This window comes from Nannospalax galili, unplaced genomic scaffold, assembly GCF_000622305.1.
Source record: "Nannospalax galili isolate Female #2095 unplaced genomic scaffold, S.galili_v1.0 scaffold156, whole genome shotgun sequence".
NCBI lineage: Eukaryota > Metazoa > Chordata > Mammalia > Rodentia > Spalacidae > Nannospalax > Nannospalax galili.
Window position 1 is genome coordinate 231,442 of NW_008337625.1, and position 23,144 is coordinate 254,585.

The following is a 23,144-nucleotide window of genomic DNA, read 5'->3' on the forward strand; positions in this document are numbered from 1 at the left end:
GAAGAATACATTTACCAGGTACACTCAGAAAGCCTGAGGTAGGAGGATTCAGAGTTCCAGAGAGATCCAGGCCAGCTTGGACTGGATAGCTAAATTAGGTCTTCAAAAACAAAACAGAAATCTCCCAAACAAACCGCACATTATTTTGGAAATTGAAGTGCTAGCCACATATTACAAAATTAATATTCTGGGAGGACATTTTTGAGATAGTGTTTCATGAAACCCAGGCTGGACTTGAACTATGTAGCTGATGACAACCTCGAATTTCTGATCCCTCTGTCTCTACCTCCCAAATGCTGAGATTACAGGCATGCACCATTACCCCTTGTTTTACACCATATTGAAAATCCAACCTAGGGCTTCTTCCATGCTAGGTAGACCCTTTACAAACTAAGCTATATCTCCAGCCTCTTTTTGTTTGCTTGAGGCAGGGTCTCATAGAATGGATAGCTGTGAAGTCTGATCTTCCTCCCTCCACCTCGTAGGTCCTGGGATCACATGCAGGAGTTCAAAGCAATCCTCAGCTATATAACAAGTTTGAGGACAGTCTGGACTACATGAGATGCTGTCTGAAATGAAAGTACCCCTGTCTAGGGAACTGTTGGCTACTGATGGATGCTGGAAGAGGGGCGGTCACTGTCTTCAGATGTCCAAGTCCAATGGGTTCCAATGGACAATTCTTCAGCCGTGGTCACACAGATAACCCTGCTTAAACTCAGTGGGTCACAAAACAAAATGTCATGAATTTGGGAAATAGACTTATGGAGAGGATGGGGGGTTAACAGGAATGAGAGATAAGCGAGGGGAGGGGTGAGAGCAACAGTTGTGCTTGGCCAACGTTCTGTCCACAGAGCTAAATCTGCAGCTGTGTGTGTGTGCGCGTGCACACACACTCCACAGCTCCTGTGTAGAGATCAGAGGACGTGTCCTTCCCTCCGTTATGGGGAATCAAAATCAGGTCACCAGGCTTGCACAACAAGCACTTTACCTGCTGGGCTATTGGTTATCAGGATGCATTATATACATGTATGAAACTGTCACAGTAAAAATAACCATTCTAGGGACTGGAGAGATGGCTCAGCAGTTAAGAACACTGGTTGTTCTTGCAGAAGACCCAGGTTCAAATCTCAGCACCCACATGGCAGCTAACAACTGTCCGTAACTCCAGTCCCAGAGGATCTGACAGCCTCTGCTGTCCTCCTTGGGCATTGTGTGACATGGGTGCACTTACATACATGCAGGCAATATACTCATACACATAAAATAGAAATAATAATTTTAAAAAAACATTCTAAAGCATATAATTCAGTAGCATTTAGCATTCGGTATATTCACAATTATGTCTTTAGGTCAGTATAGCCTTTTATTATTATGTTGATACTGTTTTTGAGTCAGGGTTTCCCTGTAGCCCTAGCTGCCCTGGAATTTACCATATAGGCCAGGCTAGCTTTGATCTCACAAGACCTACCTTCCCATCTGGCTCCTGAGTTCTGGGATTAAAGGCATGCCCAATATAGCTTTTTATTGTTTCCCTAAAATTTCAATTATATACACATCTTTTGTTTTGAGACAAGGTTATGCTGCCCAGGCTAGTTTTGAGCTCCTGGGCTCAAAGTGGTCCTTCCTTTCTCGTCTCTCAAGTAGCTGGGTCTATATTTGTCACCAAGTTCATATCAATAATTACTTCCTTTGGGCAGTGGGGGTGGGTACTAGGGATCTAAACCAAGGAATTCAGGCACCTTAGGGAAGTATTCTGCCACTGAGCTACACCTCTGGTCCTAAGAGGGAAAGATGTTTAAGATTTGTTAAGGCTGCTTCCTCATGAATTAGGGCTGTGATAGCAGGAATAGGTTTTGTTTCTATAAAAAAATATATTTTTTATGTGTATGAGTGTAGTGCCTGCATGTATGTAAGTGCAGAGATCAGAAAAGGGCATCAAAACTGGAGTTATGGATGGTTGTTAGTGGCTCACAACTATACCTCCAGTACCAGGGGCTCTGATGCCCTCTTCTGGCCTCCTCAGGCTGCTACACACATGGTGCACATGAACTCCTGCAAACACACACAGATAAAAACATCGGCCAGGTGTGGTGGTGCACGCCTGTAGTCCCAGCACTTGGGAGGCAGAGGCAGGTGGGTCTCTGTGAGTTCAAGGCCAGCCTGGTCTACACAGTGAGTTCCAGGATAGCTGGGATAAATCACCCAGTCTGTTGTATTCCCATAGGCTGAGTGTAACAGAGTAAGATATCATGTTAGGCCCTGAAGATATGCATAGGCAAGAAAAGAGTGGTCGCCTCAAGTAAAACACCAGCTCCTGATCAGTGCAACACAGCTACATGGTCTTCTTAAAAAGGGATTGGTATTGAACAGTTCCTTTACAAATGGAAAGCATCTGCAGCTGGGCAGGAGAGCACAGAGATGACTTCTAGGACAGGGCAAGACAATCCGTGGCTTGGACCCCACAGTTCAGCCTTTCAACCCTCCTATACTATTTAAGTTCTGCTCTCAGTATAAAGGCCACTAAACCACAGCTGGCATGGATGTTTTCTTAAAACTAGAAGAAAACTGGAGTTGGATTCATCTTAAAATGTTTTTTACTGTTGTTTTTCTTTGAGGTAGGGTTCCATGTAGCCCAGGCTGGCCTCAAACCTACTATTATATACAAGGTTGTTCTTTAAACTCCTGATCCTCCTATCTCTCTCCCTAGCACTAGGATTGAAGGCATGGACCACCATGCCGAGCTTTTTCTGAAAAAAATTTAATTTTTTAAAATTTACTTTTATAAGTGTTATGCTTGCATGTATGTAAGTGCACCTGTTTTGTACAGTGCCTGCAGAGGACAGAAGAGGGTGTCGAGCTCCTGGTGTTAAGGATGGTTAGCCACCAAGTGGGTGCTGGGAATCGAACCATCTCTCCAGCCCCATTCTGAAAACTTTTTTTTTTTTTTTTTTTTTTCCTTTTTTGAGACGTGGTCTCCCTGTAGCCCCAGCTGGCCTGGAACTCACTATGTAGACCAGGTTGGCCTTGAACTCACAGAGATCTGTCTGCTTCTGCCTCCCAAGTGCTAGGATTAAAGGCGTGCACTACCACCCCCAGCTTCTGAAAATGGTTTTATACAATCAAATCTGTTTTATGTCTAGGGTGCTGTACAGTGACCTAGCACATAGAAGGCCTGGGGTTTGCCTCAGCCCTGCAAGGGTCAAAAAGGGGAGGAAGAGGAAGAAGGAGAAAGAGGGAGGAAGGAGGAAAAATTCTTTAGATTTCTATCCCTTCTGCATAGTGTCAGTTTACCTCTTACTGTTGTTTAGATGTAGGTATATTAACAGAGTTAAATATTAACTATGATCATAACAGAAGTGCATGGGTGACTTCATAATCTTAGGACAGGGATCCAAGTTAATAATGGTTTCATCTAAAATTTCTACCCCTATCCAAGCAAGTAAAGGTTGTCTCCCAGGAACAAGTACTGTTTATTTTTTATTAAAGAAAAATCTTCCTCAGTCATAGAAGATGGAGGCAGGAGGATTCCATCTTCCAGGAATTCAAGATCATCCTCATCTACACAATGAGTTGGAAGTCAGCCTGGACTACATGAAGCCCAGTCTCAAAAACAAACAAACAGGAGCTTAGTGTTTAAGAGCACTGACTGCTCTTGCAGATGACCCAGTTTCGATTCCCAGCACCCACATGGTGGCTACGAACTGTCCTTAACTCAGTTCCAGGGAAATCCAAAGCCCTTCTGACCTCTGCGGCATTGCACACATGGGTGCGTTCACATACATGCAGGCAATACACTCATACACATAAAAACAATGAATAAAATATTTAAAACAAAACATGCACACAAAAAAACCAACAATAGAAAATCTTTATGGGCTAGTTGGGGGTGGATATGATCAAGATACACTGTTTACATGTATGAAGTTGTCAAAAAAAAATAAAAGACATTCTAGTAACAATCTCTGAGAAAGGCACGGTGGGACATGTCTTTAATGTCAGCCCTGGGGAGGCAGAGGCAGGAAGATCTCTGAGGCCAGTCTGGTCTCCCGTCTATGTAGTAAGTTCCAAGCCAGTCAGGGCTACATGGTGAGACACTGTGTCAAATAAACCAAAAAACTTTGAAGAAACCAACCTAGGGATTGCTTAGATGCCCAAAGCCCTGGGTCTGATCCTCAGCACCTTTGAGGGGTGGCAGGGATGGGGTGGATGGCAGTGGTACAGACCTATAAGCACTCAAGAAGCTGAGGCAGGTCAAGTTTGAGGCCAACTTGGGCTAGCAAGACCCTGTTTATAAAGAAATTAACTGAGAGCAGAGTTTTAGTAGCATTGAGCGGCATTCTCTGTATGCTGCTAGAGTCCTGGGCAATAAAGACTGAAAGGCAACCAAGCTTTAGAAATAGCCACGGAGAGGCTAGGCATGGTGGTACATGCCTTTAATCCCAGCACTGGGGGAGAGAGGGAGGGAGGCTAGCCTGGTTTACATAGCGAGTTCCAGGCCAGCTAGGGCCATAGGGAGACCCTTTCTCAAAAATCCAAAAAAAAAAAAAAAAGCTATGGAGCTGAAGGCATGGAGTTAGAATGGGAGGGTCTCATTCCAAATCTGTCCTTACAATGATGGTTGGTTAGTTGTTTTTCTTCCAGAAATAGCAGCTTAGAGGTTAACATTCATCATCTAGAAGTCAGGCAAATGGATGCCTTTGGAGATTGTGAAACTGGTAGAAAGCCCCGGGATAAGTAACAGATGGCTTTGGTAAATGATACAAACAAGACTGAGGCTAGTACACTTTATGCCTTATGGAAGAAGGGTTCAAAGTAGGTTTTCCTTTCATTAAACATTTATGTTATAGCCAGAAGCAGTGGGTATTGTGTGGGCCAGGCCTGCCTTACAATCCATCTCTAAGAAACAAAATGAATGGCCATTAAATATTGATCTTAGAAGTAGATTCTGTTCTTTCCCTGCCTAAAGGAAAATAGAAAGGCCAAAGGTAAACAATAAGGTGCACATGGAAACACAATCTTATAAACCAAGTGGGAAGCCAGGCAAACCAGGAAAAATGGGTTTGCAGCTTCTCAGATACCTGGTGATGTGAAGAATTGAATGCTATACCATTTATCTGGTGACAACAATGAAAAAGATTTTCTGTGAATACAGTATGACCAGTTTCTGCCTAAAGCACTGCTGTATCAATTTTCCACATTCCAACATGACCTTGCGAACAAGACCTTGTCATAACAACTACTTCAAAGCTAATTTGTTTGCTTTTTGTTAAATCTGGAAAGTTAGGAATGATTCATGAACTACATCAAATTCTTCATAGTCAGTATCTCTCCTTGATTTTGTATTTATAGAGATGGACCCCAAAGCCTTACTATTTGCGGGGCAGGCATTCTACCACTGCACTATATACCCAATGCCAAAATTTTTCTCTTTAGAAAAAGGATCAGTGTTTAAACAATTTTCATTTGAACAGCTTCCTAGACTGCATCTAAAGTTATGCTCTGGCTTTATGAAGCTATAGCCTCAACAGCTAAAGCAATATTGGAGTATCAATCTACTCTGATTGGAACCAAATATATAACCAAAGGCAAAATTTGTACTGGACTTTAGAATTCAGGTAACTTTAAGAGTAGAGGCCATAAAAACAGAGAAATAAACACTAATAAAAAATAAAATATAGTAATAAAGGAGAACAATTCCAAGTGATTGCACAGCAGTCCCTGATGTTAGACCTAGGGCACATAGGTTCTAAAACTGGTTACCTGGAGTCACATGCTTTCAAGACATTGCAAAACAATGCCAGAGTCAGGAGGTTTTGTTAAAGTGATTTGTTTTTTGAGACAGGGTCTCATGTAGTCTACGCTGGTTCTGAACTCCTGCATAGCTGAAGATGACCTCCAACTCCTGATCCTTCAGTACCCACTTCCTGAGTGCTGGGACTACAGGGTGTGCAATTAGGCCTGACCAAGAACCCAATGTTTCAAGGCGAGAATCTAAACCTAGGTATCTTCAATACATAGCTTTATTTTTAGTGCTAAATGTTCAGTCTGAGGTTCCAGGCCAGCCAGGGCTATGTAGTAAGACCCTATCTCAAAATAAAACAACCCCAAAACCCATTTAGAAAATATGGGGGGGTATTTAATGGGGAACAAGTCTTAAACTAGTTATCCCATCAAGACTCACAATAGATTTTGTTACCCGTAGAAGGAAGCTATCCCCAGATTCATGTCTTTGCATGAGCAAAATTTCTTCATTTTGATTTATTTTTATTTTATGTGTAATGCAGAAGGGCTAGAGTCTCTCCCTGTCTCAAAATAACAAAATAAGGGCAGGGCATGGTGGTGTATGCCTTTAATGCCAGTAACCTGGTCTATATAGAGAGCCAGCCAGGGCTACACAGTAAAACTGTCTCAAACAAAACAAAATCTTGAATCCTATTTGTCACCTATCCAACAGGCATGTAAATCCCACAGATCACAATGTGCACAATTATATTCATAGTTGGATACCTCAAAGAGATAAACCAGGCATGGAGACTCTCTTATAATCCCAGCAGAAAGGAGATGAAGAAAGGTGAGCTTGAGGCTAGCCTGGGTTACATGAGACCCTTTCTCAAAATATAAAGAACAGCAAAACATACCTCAGCCTGGCGTGGTGGCAAATGCCTTTAATCCCAGCACTCAGGAGGCAGAGGCAGATAGATCTCTGTGAGTTTGAGGCCAGTGTGGTTTACATAAGGTGTTCTAGGCCAGCTGGAGCTACAGGGAGACCTTGTCTCAAAAAGACCAAAAAATCCCCCCAAAAACCAACATACCACAAAGTGAACAAAAACAACAAAAACGAAGCAGGGCTGGAGAGATGTGGCTCAATCGTAGAGTGCCTGCTTAGCATGTCCATAAATCCATATAGAAAATGGTGGATATTCCCAGCTTATTCAGTACAACTGCTTAAAAATACATGATTCTTGGGGGATGGAAAGATGGCTCAGTGGTTAAGAGCACCAATTGCTCTTGCAGAGGACTGGGATTCGATTCCCAGCACTCACATAGCTGCTAACAACCATCTGTAACTCCAGTTCCAGGGGATTAGATGCCCTCTTCTGTCCTCTGTGGGCACTGCATGACACCAGTGCACCTACCTACATGCAGGTAATACACTCATACACATAAACTAAAAAAAAATAACACATGACTCTTTAAAAGATTTTATATTGGTGTGTGAGTTTGTGTATGTTAGTACACTGTCAGCAGAGGCCAGTGGAGGGGTATCAGATCTGCTGGAAATGGAGTTATAGATGTTTGTGAGCTGCCCTGTGTAGGTGCTGAGAACCAAATTCAGGTCCCCTCCAAGAGCAGTATGGTTTTTTTTTTTTTTTTGGTCTTTTAAAGACAGTCTCCCTGTAGGTCCAGCTGGCATGGAACTATGTAGACCAGGCTGGCCTTAAACTCACAAAGATCCACCTGCCTCTGCTACCCCACCGGGCTGCAGTATGTGCTCTTAATGAACTCTTAAGTGCAAGCCTGTGTTAGGCAATGCCAGTAGAGGTCATTAGAGGGCTGAATTTCCCAAGAACTGGAGTTATGGACAATTAGTTGTTGGCTGTCATGTGGATGCTGGGAATGGAATCAGGGTCCTCTGTGAGGGCAGCTAGTACTCTTAACCACTGAGCCATCACTCCAGCCCCAGCTCATTTTTTTTTCCCCCTTGGTCTTTCTGAGACAGGGTCTCCCTGTAGACCCAGCTGGCCTTGAACTCACAGAGATCTGCCTGCCTCTGCCTCCCAAGTGCTGAGACTAAAGGCTTGCGCCACTACGCCTGGCCAGCTTTTTCTTTAAAAAAAAAAAAAAAAAAAAAATTTGTGAGCCAGGCATGGTGGTGCACACCTTTGATCCCAGCACTCAGGCGGCAGAGGCAGGTAGAGCTCTGTGAGTTCAAGGCCAGCCTGGTCTACATAGCAAGTTCCAGGTCTGCTGGGGCTACAGGGAGACCCTGTCTCAAAAAGACAAAAAAAAAAAAAAGTGATTTTAATTAAGTCTATGTGTATGTCTGAAAGTTGGTATGTGCACATGAACGCAGGCCAGAGATGTCAGATCCCTTGAAGCTGATGTTATAGGCAGTTGTGAGCTTTCCAACATGGGTGTGGGAACTAAACTCAGGTTCTTTCTGAGCAGCATATGCTCTTATCGGCTGAGCCATCTCTCCAGCCTCTCAAATTAGCTTTTCAAAATGACTGCTCTGTTATGTTCCAAGACTTTAACTGATTCATTATATAAGGTTTTTATTGTCTACAATACAGCCCAAGCCTTGACGTCACTGTGTGACTCACCACCCTCCTGCCTCAGCTTCCTGAGTGCTGGAGTTACAGTATGCACCAATATACCTGGCTCCAAGTGTTAGAGAAATGCAATTTCTTAGATTCTTTTTTATTTTTAAATACTTTTTAAATTTTTATGTGTATGAGTGTATTGCCTGCATGTATGTGAGTGCACCCATGTAGTGCAATGCCACAGAAGAGGGCTTCGGATTTCCCTGGAACTGGAGTTATGGGCAGTTTGTAGCCACCATGTGGGTGCTGGGGATTGAACCCGGGTCCTCTGCAAGAACAGTCGGTGCTTAACTGCTCAGCCATCTCTCCAGCCCGATTTATTTTTATTTTATGTGAATGAGTGTTATGCTTACAAGTGTGTTAGTGCACCCATGTCATGCAGTGCCCACAGAGGACAGAAGAGGGCATCAGATCCCCTGGAACTGGAGTTATGGATAGTTGTTAGTTGCCATTTGGGTGCTGGGATTCGAACCTGGGTCTTCTGCAAGAACATTCCCTGCTCTTAACTGCTGAGTCATCTCTCCAGCCCCAAAATCACTTAGATCTTAAGCTAGACTTCTCAACCAGAAATTCTGAGGTAAGGTCAGGTGTCTATTTAACAAACCTGCTGGGCAATGCAGATACAGGTCAGTTTGAGAATCACTGCCTCCAACAGGCATAATAAATATATTTTATACTCTATTAATTGAGCTGAAACAAGAAGCTGACCCAAATGACTCAAGAGGTACTCCATCTTATCTGTAAAATGTGCCCTCTGTACACACAAGGAAAACTACATAAGAGCTGGGTATGATAGCACAGGCATTTAATTCCAGTACTCAGGAAGCAAAGGCTGGCAGAACTCTGTGAGCTCCAGGCCAGCCAGGACAACACAGAGAGACCCTGTCTCAAATAAAAAAAAGAAAATAAAAAATGGCATGTATGCTGGGTGTGGTGGTGCACACTTTTAATCATAGCACTTGCAAGTTTGAGGTCAGCCTGGTCTCCATAGTGAATCCAAGCCCGCTGGAGCTACATGGAGACCCTGTCTCAAAAAGACCGAAAAAAAAAAAAAAAGAAGAAAAACAGCGTACATACCTTATTTTAAAAATACTCTGGGACACCAGGCTTTGGCTTCCATCTTCAGAATTCTAATAGCAATCTGTATTCTTAATTTTAATTAACTCTAATATCTAAATATTAAAACAGGGGAACCCCCAAATTTCTGTGGGATGTGGTAGTACATGCCTTTAATACCAGCACCTGAGAAGCAAAGACAGATCTCTAGGTCTCTGGCAGCAGGCCAGCTAGGGTTACATAATGAGACTTTGTACACACACACACACACACACACATATGCACGCATGTGCCAGGTGTGATGGTTCCTCTCTTTAATCCCAGCACTTGGGCAGCAGAAGCAGATGGACCTCTGTGAGATCAAGACCAGCCTGGTCTATATAGTAAGTTCCAGACCCTGTCTCAAACAAAACAACAACAAAAAGAATGTATTTCAGTTGTAGAGTGCTTATCATGCAGGAGAGCCTGGGTTTGATTCCCAATATCACATAAACCAAGTGTGGTAGCTAACACTATGATTTCAGCACTTGCATGGGTTGGGAAGGTCAGGAGTTTCAAGCAACTCTGGGTACATGTGACCTCATTTCAAAAGCGCACGGGGGGGGGGGGGGGGGGGCAGGGGGGACGGGACTCCCATAACATCAATTTCATTAAAAATATAGTGGGTTAAGCCAGTGAGAGGGTTCAGTGGGCTAAAGGTGCCTGCTGCCAAGCCTGAGCTCAATCTCCAGAACCCATATGGTGGAAGGAGAAAACAGGCTCCCTCAGGACAACTTTGACCTCCACATGTGCCTCAAGGCTTGTGTGTGCACAAGCACATGGATACGAATAAATGCAATGAAAAAGTTATAAAGCTGGGTGCTGTGATGAACACCTTTAATCCCAGCACTTGAGAGACAGAGGCAAGTGAGTTCCAGGCCAAGCAAGACTGTATATAAATATATATACATATAAAACAAATATATATAATATGTATGTATAAATTTATTTTGAAACAGGTGTGTCATGACATGCAACCCAAGCCAGCCTCAAATTGTCTACATAGCTGAGGATGATGACCTTTAATTCCCACAGTGCTGGTAATACTGGTGTATTACCATAGTGGCTCATTAAAAAGTTGTTTCTGTTTTTGAGACAAGTTTCCATGTATCCAAGGCTGGCCTCAACCCTGCTATGTAGCCAAGGATAATTATGAACTTCTAATTCTCTTGCCTTCACCTCCTGAGTGCTGGAATTACAGGCATGTGCCATTACCTCCAGTTTTTGCAGGGCTTCATGCATGCCAAGTAAGCACTCTACCAACTGGGCTACATCCCTACCCCTATAAATTCTAAGTTAGGTAAGGTATCACATGCCTCTAATTGCAGTACTCAGAAATCTGAGGCAGGAGGACTGCTAAAAGTTCAAGGTTAGACTGGGCTAACTAGTGAGCTCTAGGCCATTCTGGGCTAGAGTGTCATGCCCTGTCTCTAACCACTAACCATCCAAATCACACACATACTCACCATACTCTTCTTCCTAGCATTACTGTCTTTTAGTTAAAAACTCACTTCTAAGATTTTTCTCTTGGAAACTCCCCGCAAAACACACAAACAACAGGGGCTGATGAGATGGTTCAGTGGGCAAAAGTACTTGCTATGCCATCCTAAAAGCCTGAATTCAATCCCTGCAGAACCTGTGTAAAGGTAGGAGAACCAACTCCACAAAATTGTCCCAATCTTCACATGTACTGATACACTCCCGTCATGCAAATACATAAGCTACTGATAATAAAAAAGAATTATTTTTATTTAGTGTTTTGACTGCATATATGTAATATACAAGGTATGTGCAATGTCCATAGGGGGTTTAGAAGAGGGTGTCAGATCTCTTAGAAGTGGGGTTACAGGTTGTTGTTAGCTGCCATGTAGGTGCTGGGAACCAAACCTGGGTCCTCTGCAAGAGCAGTTAGTGTTCTTGATTACTGAATGATTGCTCCAGCCCTAGAAATAAATAATTTTTGAGACAGGGTCTCACTATGTAGCTCATGGAATCTGCCTGCCTCTGCCTCTTGAGTACTGGGATTTAAGGCAGGTGTGTATACCACCATGCCTGGCTCCCATAAATAAATGTTTTATAAAAAAGAAAACAAGGGGCTAGAGAGATGGCTCAGCAGTTAAGAACACTGGTTGTTCTTGAGGACCCAGGTTCGAATCCCAGCACCCACATGGCAGCTAACAACTGTCTCTAACTCCAGTCCCAGGGGATTCAATGACCTCTTTTGACCTCTGTGGGCATTGCATGACACGGGTGCACTTACCTACATGTAAGCAATACATGCATACACGTAAAATAAAAATAAATAAAATTAAAAAAATTTTTTTTTCAATAACCTTGTAATGTTATAGTCTCCTTTAAAGATGAAAAATATTTATATAGTAACTATATAATTGTGGACCAATCAGTAATTTGACTTTGGAGTGGTTCAGTAATCCTAAGAGAAGATATATCAATTTAAAACAAAGAGTGGGTTGAAGGAATCTGAGGTACTTTAATTCACCCCTTTTAAGAGCCATGTGGATTCCCTTAGCTTATACATGACATGGCACTTTATACTCACATTTGCCTATTTGGAATATTTGACCATTAATCTATCAAATAAAATAAAGGAAAACAAAACGAAATAAAATGAATGCTAATATTTATACAACAGAACATTCTACTGCTTTTTAAATACAAAAATTTAGTCACCTTGAACAGATTTATGTTTTTACCAGTATAACTTGAAACACAAAATGTCAATTAGCCCTATATTCCTTTAGAACAGGGTTTCTCAAACTGAGCACTATTGGCACATGGGCCTGAATAATTCCCCATTGGGGCTGCTTTATACAACTCAGGATGCTTAATAACACCCTCACCCTCTACCAACTAGATGCCAGCAGCATACATCTAACAGAACATCTTAAAACACCTCAGTATTATCAAATGTCTTGAAGGATAAATTCCCCAAGAACCACTATTGTATAGCATGTCATAGCTGCATCTCTTTGAATACTTAACTTTTAAGCATTCTGAAGGAAGTACACAGATTAATTAAAAAAATATTTTTAATTAATGACTTAACTTAAGGCATCATATGGACATCTACTGGCTTGTTACTAAACTGTACATTTGATGTACACTGCATTTATTTTTAATCTTCAAAATTAAAATTCTGGGAAAGAAAAACAATTAATTGAAAGCAGTAACATTAACATCAGGATTATTATTTCATGTCAATCCTAGTAAACAGTGTCGCTAGTTCTCTACTGCTTTTGTAGTTTTAGATATACTGTCCCATTTATTATGTAGCTCAGTCTGGCCATCAACTCAAGATCCTGAGATCACAGAATGCATACCAGGCTTGGCCTCTGACTGATTTTTTAACAAATGCATTTAGAGATGGATAATAAGAGGTTTTGGTTTTTTTTTTGGTGAAGAGCAAAAAAATTTTTAGTTTAAACAAGTTACAAAAAATTAAACAGCATGCTATTTTATGATTTATACCGAAACAGTAAAAGAAGAGCTACAAAACTAAAAGGTAATAATTCTATAAATAAAACCAAATTTCAATAAAAGACATTTAGTAATTAAATACTACTGTCAATTAAACTGATGAACTTTATTTGGGTTAAAACTATAACAAAGTTCATCCTAAAAGATTTTGCAATGCAAAATTCTTTTCCCTTTCTGAGTATTTAATATTTAAATGCTAGAAATTACAGGCAATTTTCAAAAGCAGACTCACATTCATAAAACTTTATACATCATTTGAATTGTCATATATTTATACTACTAAAATCAAACATGCATCACCTTCAAACATTCTTATAGCATGATTTTTATATATTACATTATTTAACACCATTTTTCATCATCAAATGAACTGTATCATACACTTGCACCGTTCTCCTTAGATTTCTGATCTTTGTCTTCATTCTTTACATTATCCTATAAAATGGTAAGAAAAAATACAAGTTTATTAAATACTCTGAATTGTTACTATGAAGTTATCTTTCAATGGTACTCAAGTCTTAAACATTTTTGAGTGGTATTAGTAATTAATTTTAATACATTGTTGCCAAATTTTTCTTAAATATACTGGTGTGGGAGATTCAACTCAGGGCCTGACCACTGAACAACTAAACTTCTGGCCAAAAATTGGATTTAGCATAGATGTACACACATTAAATCATTTGCATATAGTATGTAAATTGAAAAACTATAATCCTTGCTGGGCACGGTGGTGCATACCTTTTGTCTCAGCACTGGGAGACAGAAGCAGGTGGATCTCTATGCATTCAGGGCCAGTGGGGACTACAGGGAGATTCTGTCTCAAAAAGACCCAACCCAAAAAAAATCCCTTAGGAATTAACTTTTACTTTTGAATAGTCTCCAGAGGATGGAATGCAAGGAATGTAATTATCTTTAGGATAAATTACAAAGATCTTACCATTAAACCACATTAAAAATGCCAGAAATAGATTTTAAAGTTCAAATAAACCATGAAAATGTTGAAAGTACACAATTTTTCTAACCTTCTTGAGAACAATGTGGATTTCATCCATTACTGTGGATAAATTTCTGATTGTCTTATTCAATTGATTTTCAAATTGCAAATTCATGTTTTCTGAAAGCTTTAGGTTTTCTTGTAACTGACCAAGGTCCTTTTTTACTTCTCTGAGTTCACCAGAGAGGCTTTTGTTGGTATTCTCCAAATTTAATATGGTTTTTCCATCTTCATCTGTTTAAAAAATAAAATAAGATACACCATTTTAATTAGTAAAAATTTCAATTTAACTCTGAGGTTAAAATAATTAAAAGTACTTGGGTGTGGTGGTACATGCCTATAATCCTAGCACTTGGGAGGCAGAAGCAGGTAGATCTTTGCGAGTTCCAGGACAGGGCTACACAGTGAGAATTTTTCTCAAAAAAAAAAAAATGAAACAAAAAGAAAACCAAAACTGGGCCGGTAAGATGGTTCAGCAGGTAAAATGACTGTTGCCAAGCCTAAGTTGAATCAGAGCTCAATCCCTGATACTCACATAGTAGAGAGAAACAACTCCCTCCCCCACTCCCCTAGAAGTTATCCTCTGATCTCCAAAGACAGTGTGGTAATATACACACACACACACACACACGCACGCACGCACATGTAAAATAAAATATAAGCTATAAAAATCCAAAGAACCTGGTGGCACAGGTGTATACAAAAAAAAGGACTGGGAATATAGCTCAGTGCTACAGTGCCTGGGCTACATATCAATTTCCATAAATCCTAGACCACAGAGTGAGATCTTGTTTCAAAAACAACAACAAACCCCCAAACCAACAGGGGTTGGAGAGATGGCTCAGCAGTTAAGAGCACTGGTTACTCTTGCAAAGGACCCAGAGGTTTGATTCCCAATAGCCAGGCACATGGCAGCAAACTAGCACCTATAACTCCAGTTCCAGGGGATCCGACGCTCTCTTCTGGCCTTCATGGGCAGTGTGTGATACAAGTACACTCACGTACATGCAGATAAAACACACATACACATAAAAACACAATAAAATTTTAAAATTAAAAATAGGAGGGGCTGGAGAGATGAATCAGCAGTTCTTACAGAAGACCCAGGTTTGAATCCCATCACCCACATGGCCACTAACTACCATCTGTAACTCCATTTCCAGGAATCTGACACTATGTCCTCTGTGGGCATTGCATGATGTGGGTGTATGTACATACATCAAACATAACATTTATATAAGTAAAATAAAAATAGATTAAAAAGAATTTTTAAAAAGGGTCTGGAGAGATGGCCCAGCAGTTAAGAGCACAGGCTGTGCTTGCAGAGGACACAGGTTTGAGTCCCATAACCCACATGACAGCTACTAACAACTGTCTGTAACTCCAGTTTCAGGGGAATTCAGCTTCTGACTTCCAAGGGCACTGTACAATACGGGTGTACTTACACACATGCAGGTAATACATACATACACATAAAATAAAAACAGAATTTTTAAAAATTAAAAAAAAGAAAACAAACAAGTCTCACTGTATAGTCCTGGCCTGGAACTCAACAGAGCTCTGCCTGCCTCTGCTTCCCAAGTGCTAGGCTTATAGGCATGTTCAACTAAACCTGGAGAGATGGTTCAGAAGTTAAAAGGTACCCAGCACAGATTTTTGATGGCTCACAGCCACTTGTAACTCCAGCTCCAGGGGGATCAATGCCTCTGGCCTCCAAGTGTACCAATAGTTAGAATTTTTTTTTTTTTGTCTTTTTGAGACAGGGTCTCCCTGTAGTCCCAGCTGACCTGAACTCACTATGTAGACCAGGCTGGCCTTGAACTCACAGAGATCCGCCTGCCTCTGCTTCCCGAGTGCTGGGATTAAAGGCCTTTGCCACCATGCCCGGCTTATACACATAATTTTAAAAAGTAAATAAATCTCTTTATATAAAAGCTAGGTCTGGTGGTGCATGCCTTTAATCCCAGCACTTGAAAGACAGAGGAAGGCAGATTTCTGTGAGTTCCAGACCAGCCAGGGATACATAGTGAAACCCAACAAAAACAAAACAAAGATAAAAATGTAAAAACAGCTTTAAATAGCATTACTTTTTTTGGGGGGGGGGTCGTCTTCTTCTTTTTTTTTTTTTTTTTTTTTTTTTTTGGTCTTTTTGAGACAGGGTCTCCCTATAGCCCCAGCTAGCCTTGAACTCACAGATATCTGCCTGCCTCCCGAGTGCTGGGACTAAAGGGGTGCGTTACCCCGCCCAGCAAATGATATTGCTTTTAAACTCAGGTTCCAATTTGATGGTTGTTTAGAGAAAACAGAAACTTATAAAACCAAGAGATACTAGAACAGGTTTGAAAAGATCCAACAGGGCATGATGGCTCATGCCTGTAATTCCAGCACTCCCAAGGCTATATCTTAAGGTTGTCTCAAAGAGACACACACAAAAGATGCAACACAGCAAAACAATGACCCTAAGAGTGTACACCAATAGCTAAGATTCCTATCAAGCTAACAGTTTTATAACCAGCAACAGGAATGATCAAATGCAGTTATGTATAACGTTGAGACAAATGCAGATAGACATAAGGATTATGAAAGTAGCAGCAGATCCAACACAATCCTCACCTGTTTTTTCTTCTAGGAACTGAAGCTTCTGCTCTACCTCAGCTCTCACTTTTTCACTCTTTTCCAATTTTTGTAAGAGACTCCCGACATCAACCATTGCACCATTGTATACAATAAGTCCCACATTTTTTTCTATGTCCTTTGATTCCTGTTTCACTGTTGGTGTTGGAAGTAATAATCTGTTTCCTGTAATATAAAAGATACCATAATTCAGGAGGATGTTTTCTTTTTTTTTTTTGGTCTTTTTGAAATAGGGTCTCCCTATAGCCCCAGCTGGCCTTGATCTCAAGAGATTTGCCTGCCTCTGCCTCCCAAGTGCTGGGACTAAAGGCATGTAGCACCACGCCCGACCTGTTTTTTTTTTTTTAACTAATGAAAAATATATTTTAAAAGGGGGGGCTGGAGAGGTGGCTCAGCAGTTAAGAGCACTGACTGCTCTTGCAGAGGACCTGGGTTCAATCCCCAACACCAACATGGCAGTTATGAACTGTCCTTAACTCTAATTCCAGGGGAATCCAAAGTCCTCCATGGCACTGGATGACACGGGTACACTCACATACATGCAGGCAATACACTTGTACACATTAAAATGAAAATAATATTTTTAAAAAATATTTTTATTTAAATTTTTTTTATTATTTTAAAAATTATTTTTATTTTAATGTGTATGAGTGTATTTCCTGCATGCATGTGGGGGCGACCATTTTTTAAAAATAAAAAAAAATAAAACAGGGAGGGGGGGAAACAGTTGAAATAGTTAAGAGTGCATACTGCTCTTCAGAGGACCTGTGTTCAGTCCCATCACCCACATCAGGCAGCTCATAACCACTTATAGCTCCAGCTCCAAGGGGATCCCACACCCTCTTGTGGCCTCTTTGGGCACCTGTACTCATGTGTAAAGACCCCAGAGACATACAATTAAAAATAAAACAAATTGGGGGCTGGAGAGATGGCTCAGCAGTTAAGAACACTGGTTGTTCTTGAAGACCCAGGTTCGAATTCCAGCACCCACATGGCAGCTAACAACTGTCTATAACTCCAGTCCCAGGGGATCCAACAGCCTCTTCTGTCCTCCGCAGGCATTGCATGACACAGGTGCACTTACCTACATGCAGGCAATACACTCACACACATAAAATAAAAATAATAAATAAAATATTAAAAAATAAATTGCAGGATGTGGTGGTGCACGCCTTTAATCCCAGCACATGGGAAGCAGAGGCAGGTGGATTTCTGTGAGTTCAAGGCCACCCTGGTCTACATAGTGAGTTCCAGGACAGCTGGGGGTATAGGGAGACCCTGTCTCAAAAAGACCAAAAATAAATAAATAACTAAAAAATGTCTCAAAAAAATAAAGCAAAACAAAAAACAGCCAAACTTAAAATGCTCAAACCTAGCATATCTTCTTGCAGTGATTCTGATTCTTCGTGGTTTTCGTCATCTTTTGAGGTGTCTGTTAATTTCCGATAAAAGCAGGATTCTCGGAGTACTACTTTATTAAGAAGTTTCTTTACCTATTATGCAAGCAAGTAAATGAATTAGTATGGTGATAATATAATTTTTAACTTACTACACAAGCAAGTAAACAAATACATACGAAAACACCATCTTTGTACTACTGTGGGTTGATTCCAGAACCTCATTCAGACTTGGGCAAGGGCTGTTACTGAACTGTATCTACTAGAATAAATGTTTTCTAGCTTTCACTAATAATAAGCATTCACAGTAATCATTTTCTCTGGTACCCATTCCTAATACATTATAGCTCATATGCTTTTCAATATCTTCTCTATTAAGAGTAATACTCAAGTTATTTCAAAGAAAACAAAACAAACTTTGTGGGCTGGAAAGGTGGCTCATTGGTTAAGAGCACTGGCTACTCTTGCAGAAGACCAGGGTTCAAATCCTAGCATTCACATGGCAGCTAACAACTATCTATAACTTCAGTTTCAGGGGATCCGATGCCCTCATCTGTCCTCCATGGGCACTGCATGACATGGGTGCACCTACACACATACAGGCCTAACACTCATACACATAAAACAAAATAAAGCAAAACAAAACCCGTTTTTTAAAAAATTTATTATATTTTAAATTTGTTTTATGTGCATGTGTGCGCCCATGTATCAATATAACCAGGGTAGAGATCAGAGGACAAAACTTGTAGGAAACAGTTCTGTGCTTCCATCATGTGGGTGGGTCCCTGGGATTGAACTCAGGTTAGCAGGATTGGCACCTGTTCAATCATTTCACCAGCCCACTGTTTTCTTCTGGCTGTTGTTTGTTTTTTTAAATGATCTGCCCCTTTTTGTGTTGTTTGTTTTTTTAAGACAGGGTCTCAATCTCAAGAGATTTGCCTGCCTCCCAAGCACTAGGATTAAAGGCGTGCACTACCACACCCAGCAATATTTTAATTAAAATTTTTAATTATGTGTATGTGTCTGTGTGTATGTGCATGTGAATCCAAGTGCCTTCAGAGGCCAGAGGTGTCTGATTCCCCTGGGGTTGGAGTTCAGACAGTTATAAGCCTTTTGATGCAGATGGAAACTGAAGATGGGTCTTCTACAAAAGAAATACATGCTTTTTTTTTTTTTGTCTTTTTGAGCAGGGTCTCCCTGTAGCCCCAGTTGGCCTGGAATGCACCAAGTAGACCAGGCTGGCCTCAAATACACAGAGATCCGCCTGCCTCTGCCTCCCAAATACTGGGATTAAAGTCATGCAGCACCACACCTGGCAAATGGTACTACTCTTAAACTCAGGTTCCAATTTGATAACTAATTTTTTTTTTTCGTTCTTTTTGAGACAGGGTCTCCCTATAGCCCCAGCTGGCCTTGAACATAAGAGATCTGCCTGCCATTGCCTCCTGAGTACTGAGATCAAAGGCGTGCACCACCATGCCTGGCAGAAATACATGCTCTTAACCACTGAATAATCTGCAGCCCCCAGATTGGTTAAGACTGGTTAAGACAGAGTCTTGTCATGTATCCCAGGTTGGCCTTAACTCACAATACTCCTACTTGATCTTTCCAAGTGTAAAGATTACAGATATGCTAGAAATACTAACCCAAATATTTAAAGAAATGGGCAAGGATTTTTTATAATAGCATAGTTTAATTCAAAATATCAAAAGCCACCAGCACTCAAAATAAGAGATCAATTCTGAACTATATAATGGAATATTAAGCAGCCATAAAAAGAATGAGGTAAGTCTCTGTTTTCTGTTATTCATTCATTCATTCTTTTTTTTAATTTAAATTTGTCTTTTTGAGACAGGGTCTCCCTGTATGCACAGCTGGCCTGGATTTGCTACAGAGACCAGGTTGGCCTCAAACTCAGAGATCTGATAGCCTCTGCCTTCCAAGTGCTGGGATTAAAAGGCATGAGCTACCACGCCTGTCTTAATTTTGTTTTTTTTTGAGACTTTACTGCAGGTTTTCCTTACACTTGCAGTGATCATCTTGCTTCAGACTCCCAAGTGCTCTATTCACAGCTGTAGCCACCAAACCCTGCTATACTCTGCTTTTTTTAAAAAAAATTTTTATTTATTTTTATTTTATGTGTATGAATTTTATGCCTGCATGTAGGTAAGTGCACCCGTGTCATGCAATGCCTGTGGAGGACAGAAGAGACTATTGGATGCCCTGGAATTGAGTTACGGACAGTTGTTAACTGCCATGTGGGTGCTGGGATTCGAACCCGGGTCTTCTGCAAGAACAGTGTTCTTAACCACTGAGCCATCTCTCCAGCCCTGCTATACTCTGCTTTTATGAGAAACTCCATGATAAACTGGTGAGTAAAAAAGGGCTCTATCAATATGTATACAACAATTTCATCTTCTGGAATAATCACATAGTGAGTTACCTATAGTTAGGCAAGCATTCTACCAACTAAGCTTCATCCCTGACCAAAGAAAGTTTCAAGATTTTTACTTTATATGTTTTTGTATTACCTATTTTACAGTTAGCCTGTATCAATGTCAACTTGGGCTACATAGTGAATTCTAGGCCAGCCAACTACAAAAACATAACAGTAGCAGCAACAGCAGCAATAAAAATCAGGTATGATGGTAAAAACCTGTAATCCCAGCACTTAGGAGGTAGTAGAATTCAATCATTCTTAACTATATAATAAGTTTGAAGCCAGCCTGGGATTAACATGAAATTCTGTCTTCAAAAAAAGGGGGAAGAGAGGTGGGCAGGGTGTTGGAAAGATGGCTCAGTGGTTAAGAGTTATGGCTGCTCTTGCAGAGGACCTGGGTTCAGTTCCCAGCACCCACAAGGCAGCTAACAACCATTCATGATCCCAAGGATCTAACACCTTTTTCTGGCTTTGGTGGGCACTGTAAGCACAAGAGACTTACATACATGTGGGTAAAACACTCATACATATAAAAATAAATTTAAAAAGAGGGCAAAGTGTAGTGGACCACACCTTTAATCCCAGTACTCAGGAGGCAGAGGCAGGTGAGTCTCTGAGTTTGAAGCCACCCTGATACACACAGCAAGTTCCTTGTCAGCCAAAACTAAATAGTGAGACAGTGTCTCAAAAACAATGATACACAGACAGAAAGACACTAAAAGTTCCTTTCATTTTAAAATCATAAGATAGTTTACCTGAGCCCGAGAAAGATGCAGTCCAAGAGTATATAGTATTTCTTCCAAATCCTTTTCAAGAAGGTAACCACAGTGGCTTTGATCAAAATAAACAAAGGCCATTAACAGATCCCTGTTAATTGTGATCATCTGAGTCTTTTCCTTTTCCTGAAGAAAAATGCACAGAAGATATGGCACACAAAAGAGACTATGCCCGCAAAACAGCAGCTATCTTTAAAATATCTTGCTCTCATTCTAGTTTTTAAAAAGTGGACTTTACATAAATGTTTAGAGACATACCAGCTGTTTGACAAGCCTCAAATACCAAAAATCAGTAATGTAAGGTCAAGAAACTATCACTATCTAAAGAATACAGTATTAAATAAATACTTTATCAAAAAAAAAGAAGTAGCAGAAAATAAAACACCTTATCTTTAGAGGGTCTTTCCTTGCAGTATCTGTTAACATCTCTTTTGTCATCCCGTTTATTCATCTCTTCCTCATCCCGGTCTGTAAAACAAATTTAAAAATAGCAAAAAAACTTACTATTAACACAAATATTTTCAACTATTGTAGAAATGCAAATTACTCTCCACTACATAAGTTTTCAAAAAATGAAACAACAGACATTTAAGAATAAAAAGTCTGGACGTTGTAAGGAAAAGTTACTCTCTCCAGTCTGCCGAGAGAAAGAGGGACAAAGAGAAGACACTCTTTCACAAAGGGAGCAAACAGTCTTTACTAAAGCAAGTAGACTTGTTTCTAAAATGCCTACTAAGAACACCCAGGCCAGGCAGAACTGCCTCATAAAGTGGCACCTGCATTTCAGGCACTTTCAGGAAGTCCATTATTTCTGAAATACTGGGAAACTTATATCCAGACAGATAGCACAGCGCCCGTCCCGCCCTGCCAGCTACACCTGCAGCCAGGGAGACTATTGTTTCTGCTATTCTGAGCAACTTGTTTTTCATAACTGAAACTTAGAAATTTTTTTGCTTACTGAAAACCTTTTCTTAACTGACCTGCTCCTGGTATGGTATAATCATGCTTATTGGCTTTGCCCCTGGCATGTGGTTTTTGGCTTTATAAACCCTACCCTTCCTCTCCTGGAGTTCTTTGCCAGCTAATTAAAGGAGTCTTAATTCAACCATCACTGTGTGGCATTCCTCTGTGCCTTGAGTTGGGTATAACAATTTCTTTCTTTCCATCCCTCCTACCCCGCACCTTTTTGAGACAGGGTCTCCCTGTAGCCCCAGCCATGCCTGGCACACAAACTCTAATACACAAAAAATTTATAGAAATTGTTATATGTGATGGCACATGCCTTCAATCCCAGTACTTAGGAGGCAGAGGCAGATCTTTGTGAGTTCAAGGCCAGCTTGGTCTACATAGTGACTTCCAAGCTAGCAAATAGAAAACAAACAAAACAAAACAAAATGAAAAACCAAACAGGCTGCATAGCAAGCACTTTACTGAGCCATTTCCCTTCCTTTATAAATATTTGAAGGGCACATTTCAAAACACAGACTCCATTTTTCTTTTTTGAGATGGTCTCACAATGTAGCCCCGGCTGGCCTCAAACTACTACCATGGCTCAGCCTCCTGAGTGCTAAGGAGCTCAGGTGTCCATCACTATATGACTAATTTTATATTTAAAAATCAGAAAAATTTTGGATCTGGGAAGATGGCTCACTTGGGCAAAGCTCTTGGCACACAAGCATGAGAACTTGAATTCAGAACCCCACAACTCTAAATCCAGACATGACAGTACACACCCATAATCCCAATATTTTCTGGTGAGACAAGAGAATTCCTGGAAGCTCATGGGCCAGTTAGCTTGGTGTATAAAGTGCCAAAAAGTCTAGACCCTGTCTCAAAAAGGCAAAAATAAAAAAATAATAAAAAAAAAATATATTTGACAAAATGTTGTGATAATGAAATTGAATGACACATCAAATTCTCATTTATGTGTCTGGCTCAGAATGATTGCTCAAAAGGGGGGATTAGGAAACGCTTTCATGTGCATAG

At 40.6% G+C, this 23,144-nt stretch overlaps 1 protein-coding gene across 7 annotated transcripts in view; it reads right to left on the reverse strand.

Moving 5' to 3' along the window:
* Positions 1-12,780: 12,780 nt before the first annotated feature.
* Positions 12,781-23,144, reverse strand: part of Ccar1 (cell division cycle and apoptosis regulator 1) — a 57,369-nt gene continuing 47,005 nt past the window's right edge. For 6 of the 7 annotated variants that reach the window (XM_029563355.1, XM_008832644.2, XM_029563356.1 and 3 more), the window contains 6 exons: positions 21,544-21,626; positions 21,138-21,284; positions 17,918-18,038; positions 16,525-16,710; positions 13,940-14,145; positions 12,781-13,352 (listed from right to left, as the gene is read on the reverse strand). In XM_029563355.1, coding sequence (XP_029419215.1) covers positions 13,293-13,352; positions 13,940-14,145; positions 16,525-16,710; positions 17,918-18,038; positions 21,138-21,284; positions 21,544-21,626 — 803 coding nt within the window. In that variant the 3' untranslated portion in view covers positions 12,781-13,292. Of the gene's footprint in view, positions 13,353-13,939; positions 14,152-16,524; positions 16,711-17,917; positions 18,039-21,137; positions 21,285-21,543; positions 21,627-23,144 lie in introns of those variants that run through there. The other variant, XM_029563357.1, reaches the window with a different exon arrangement.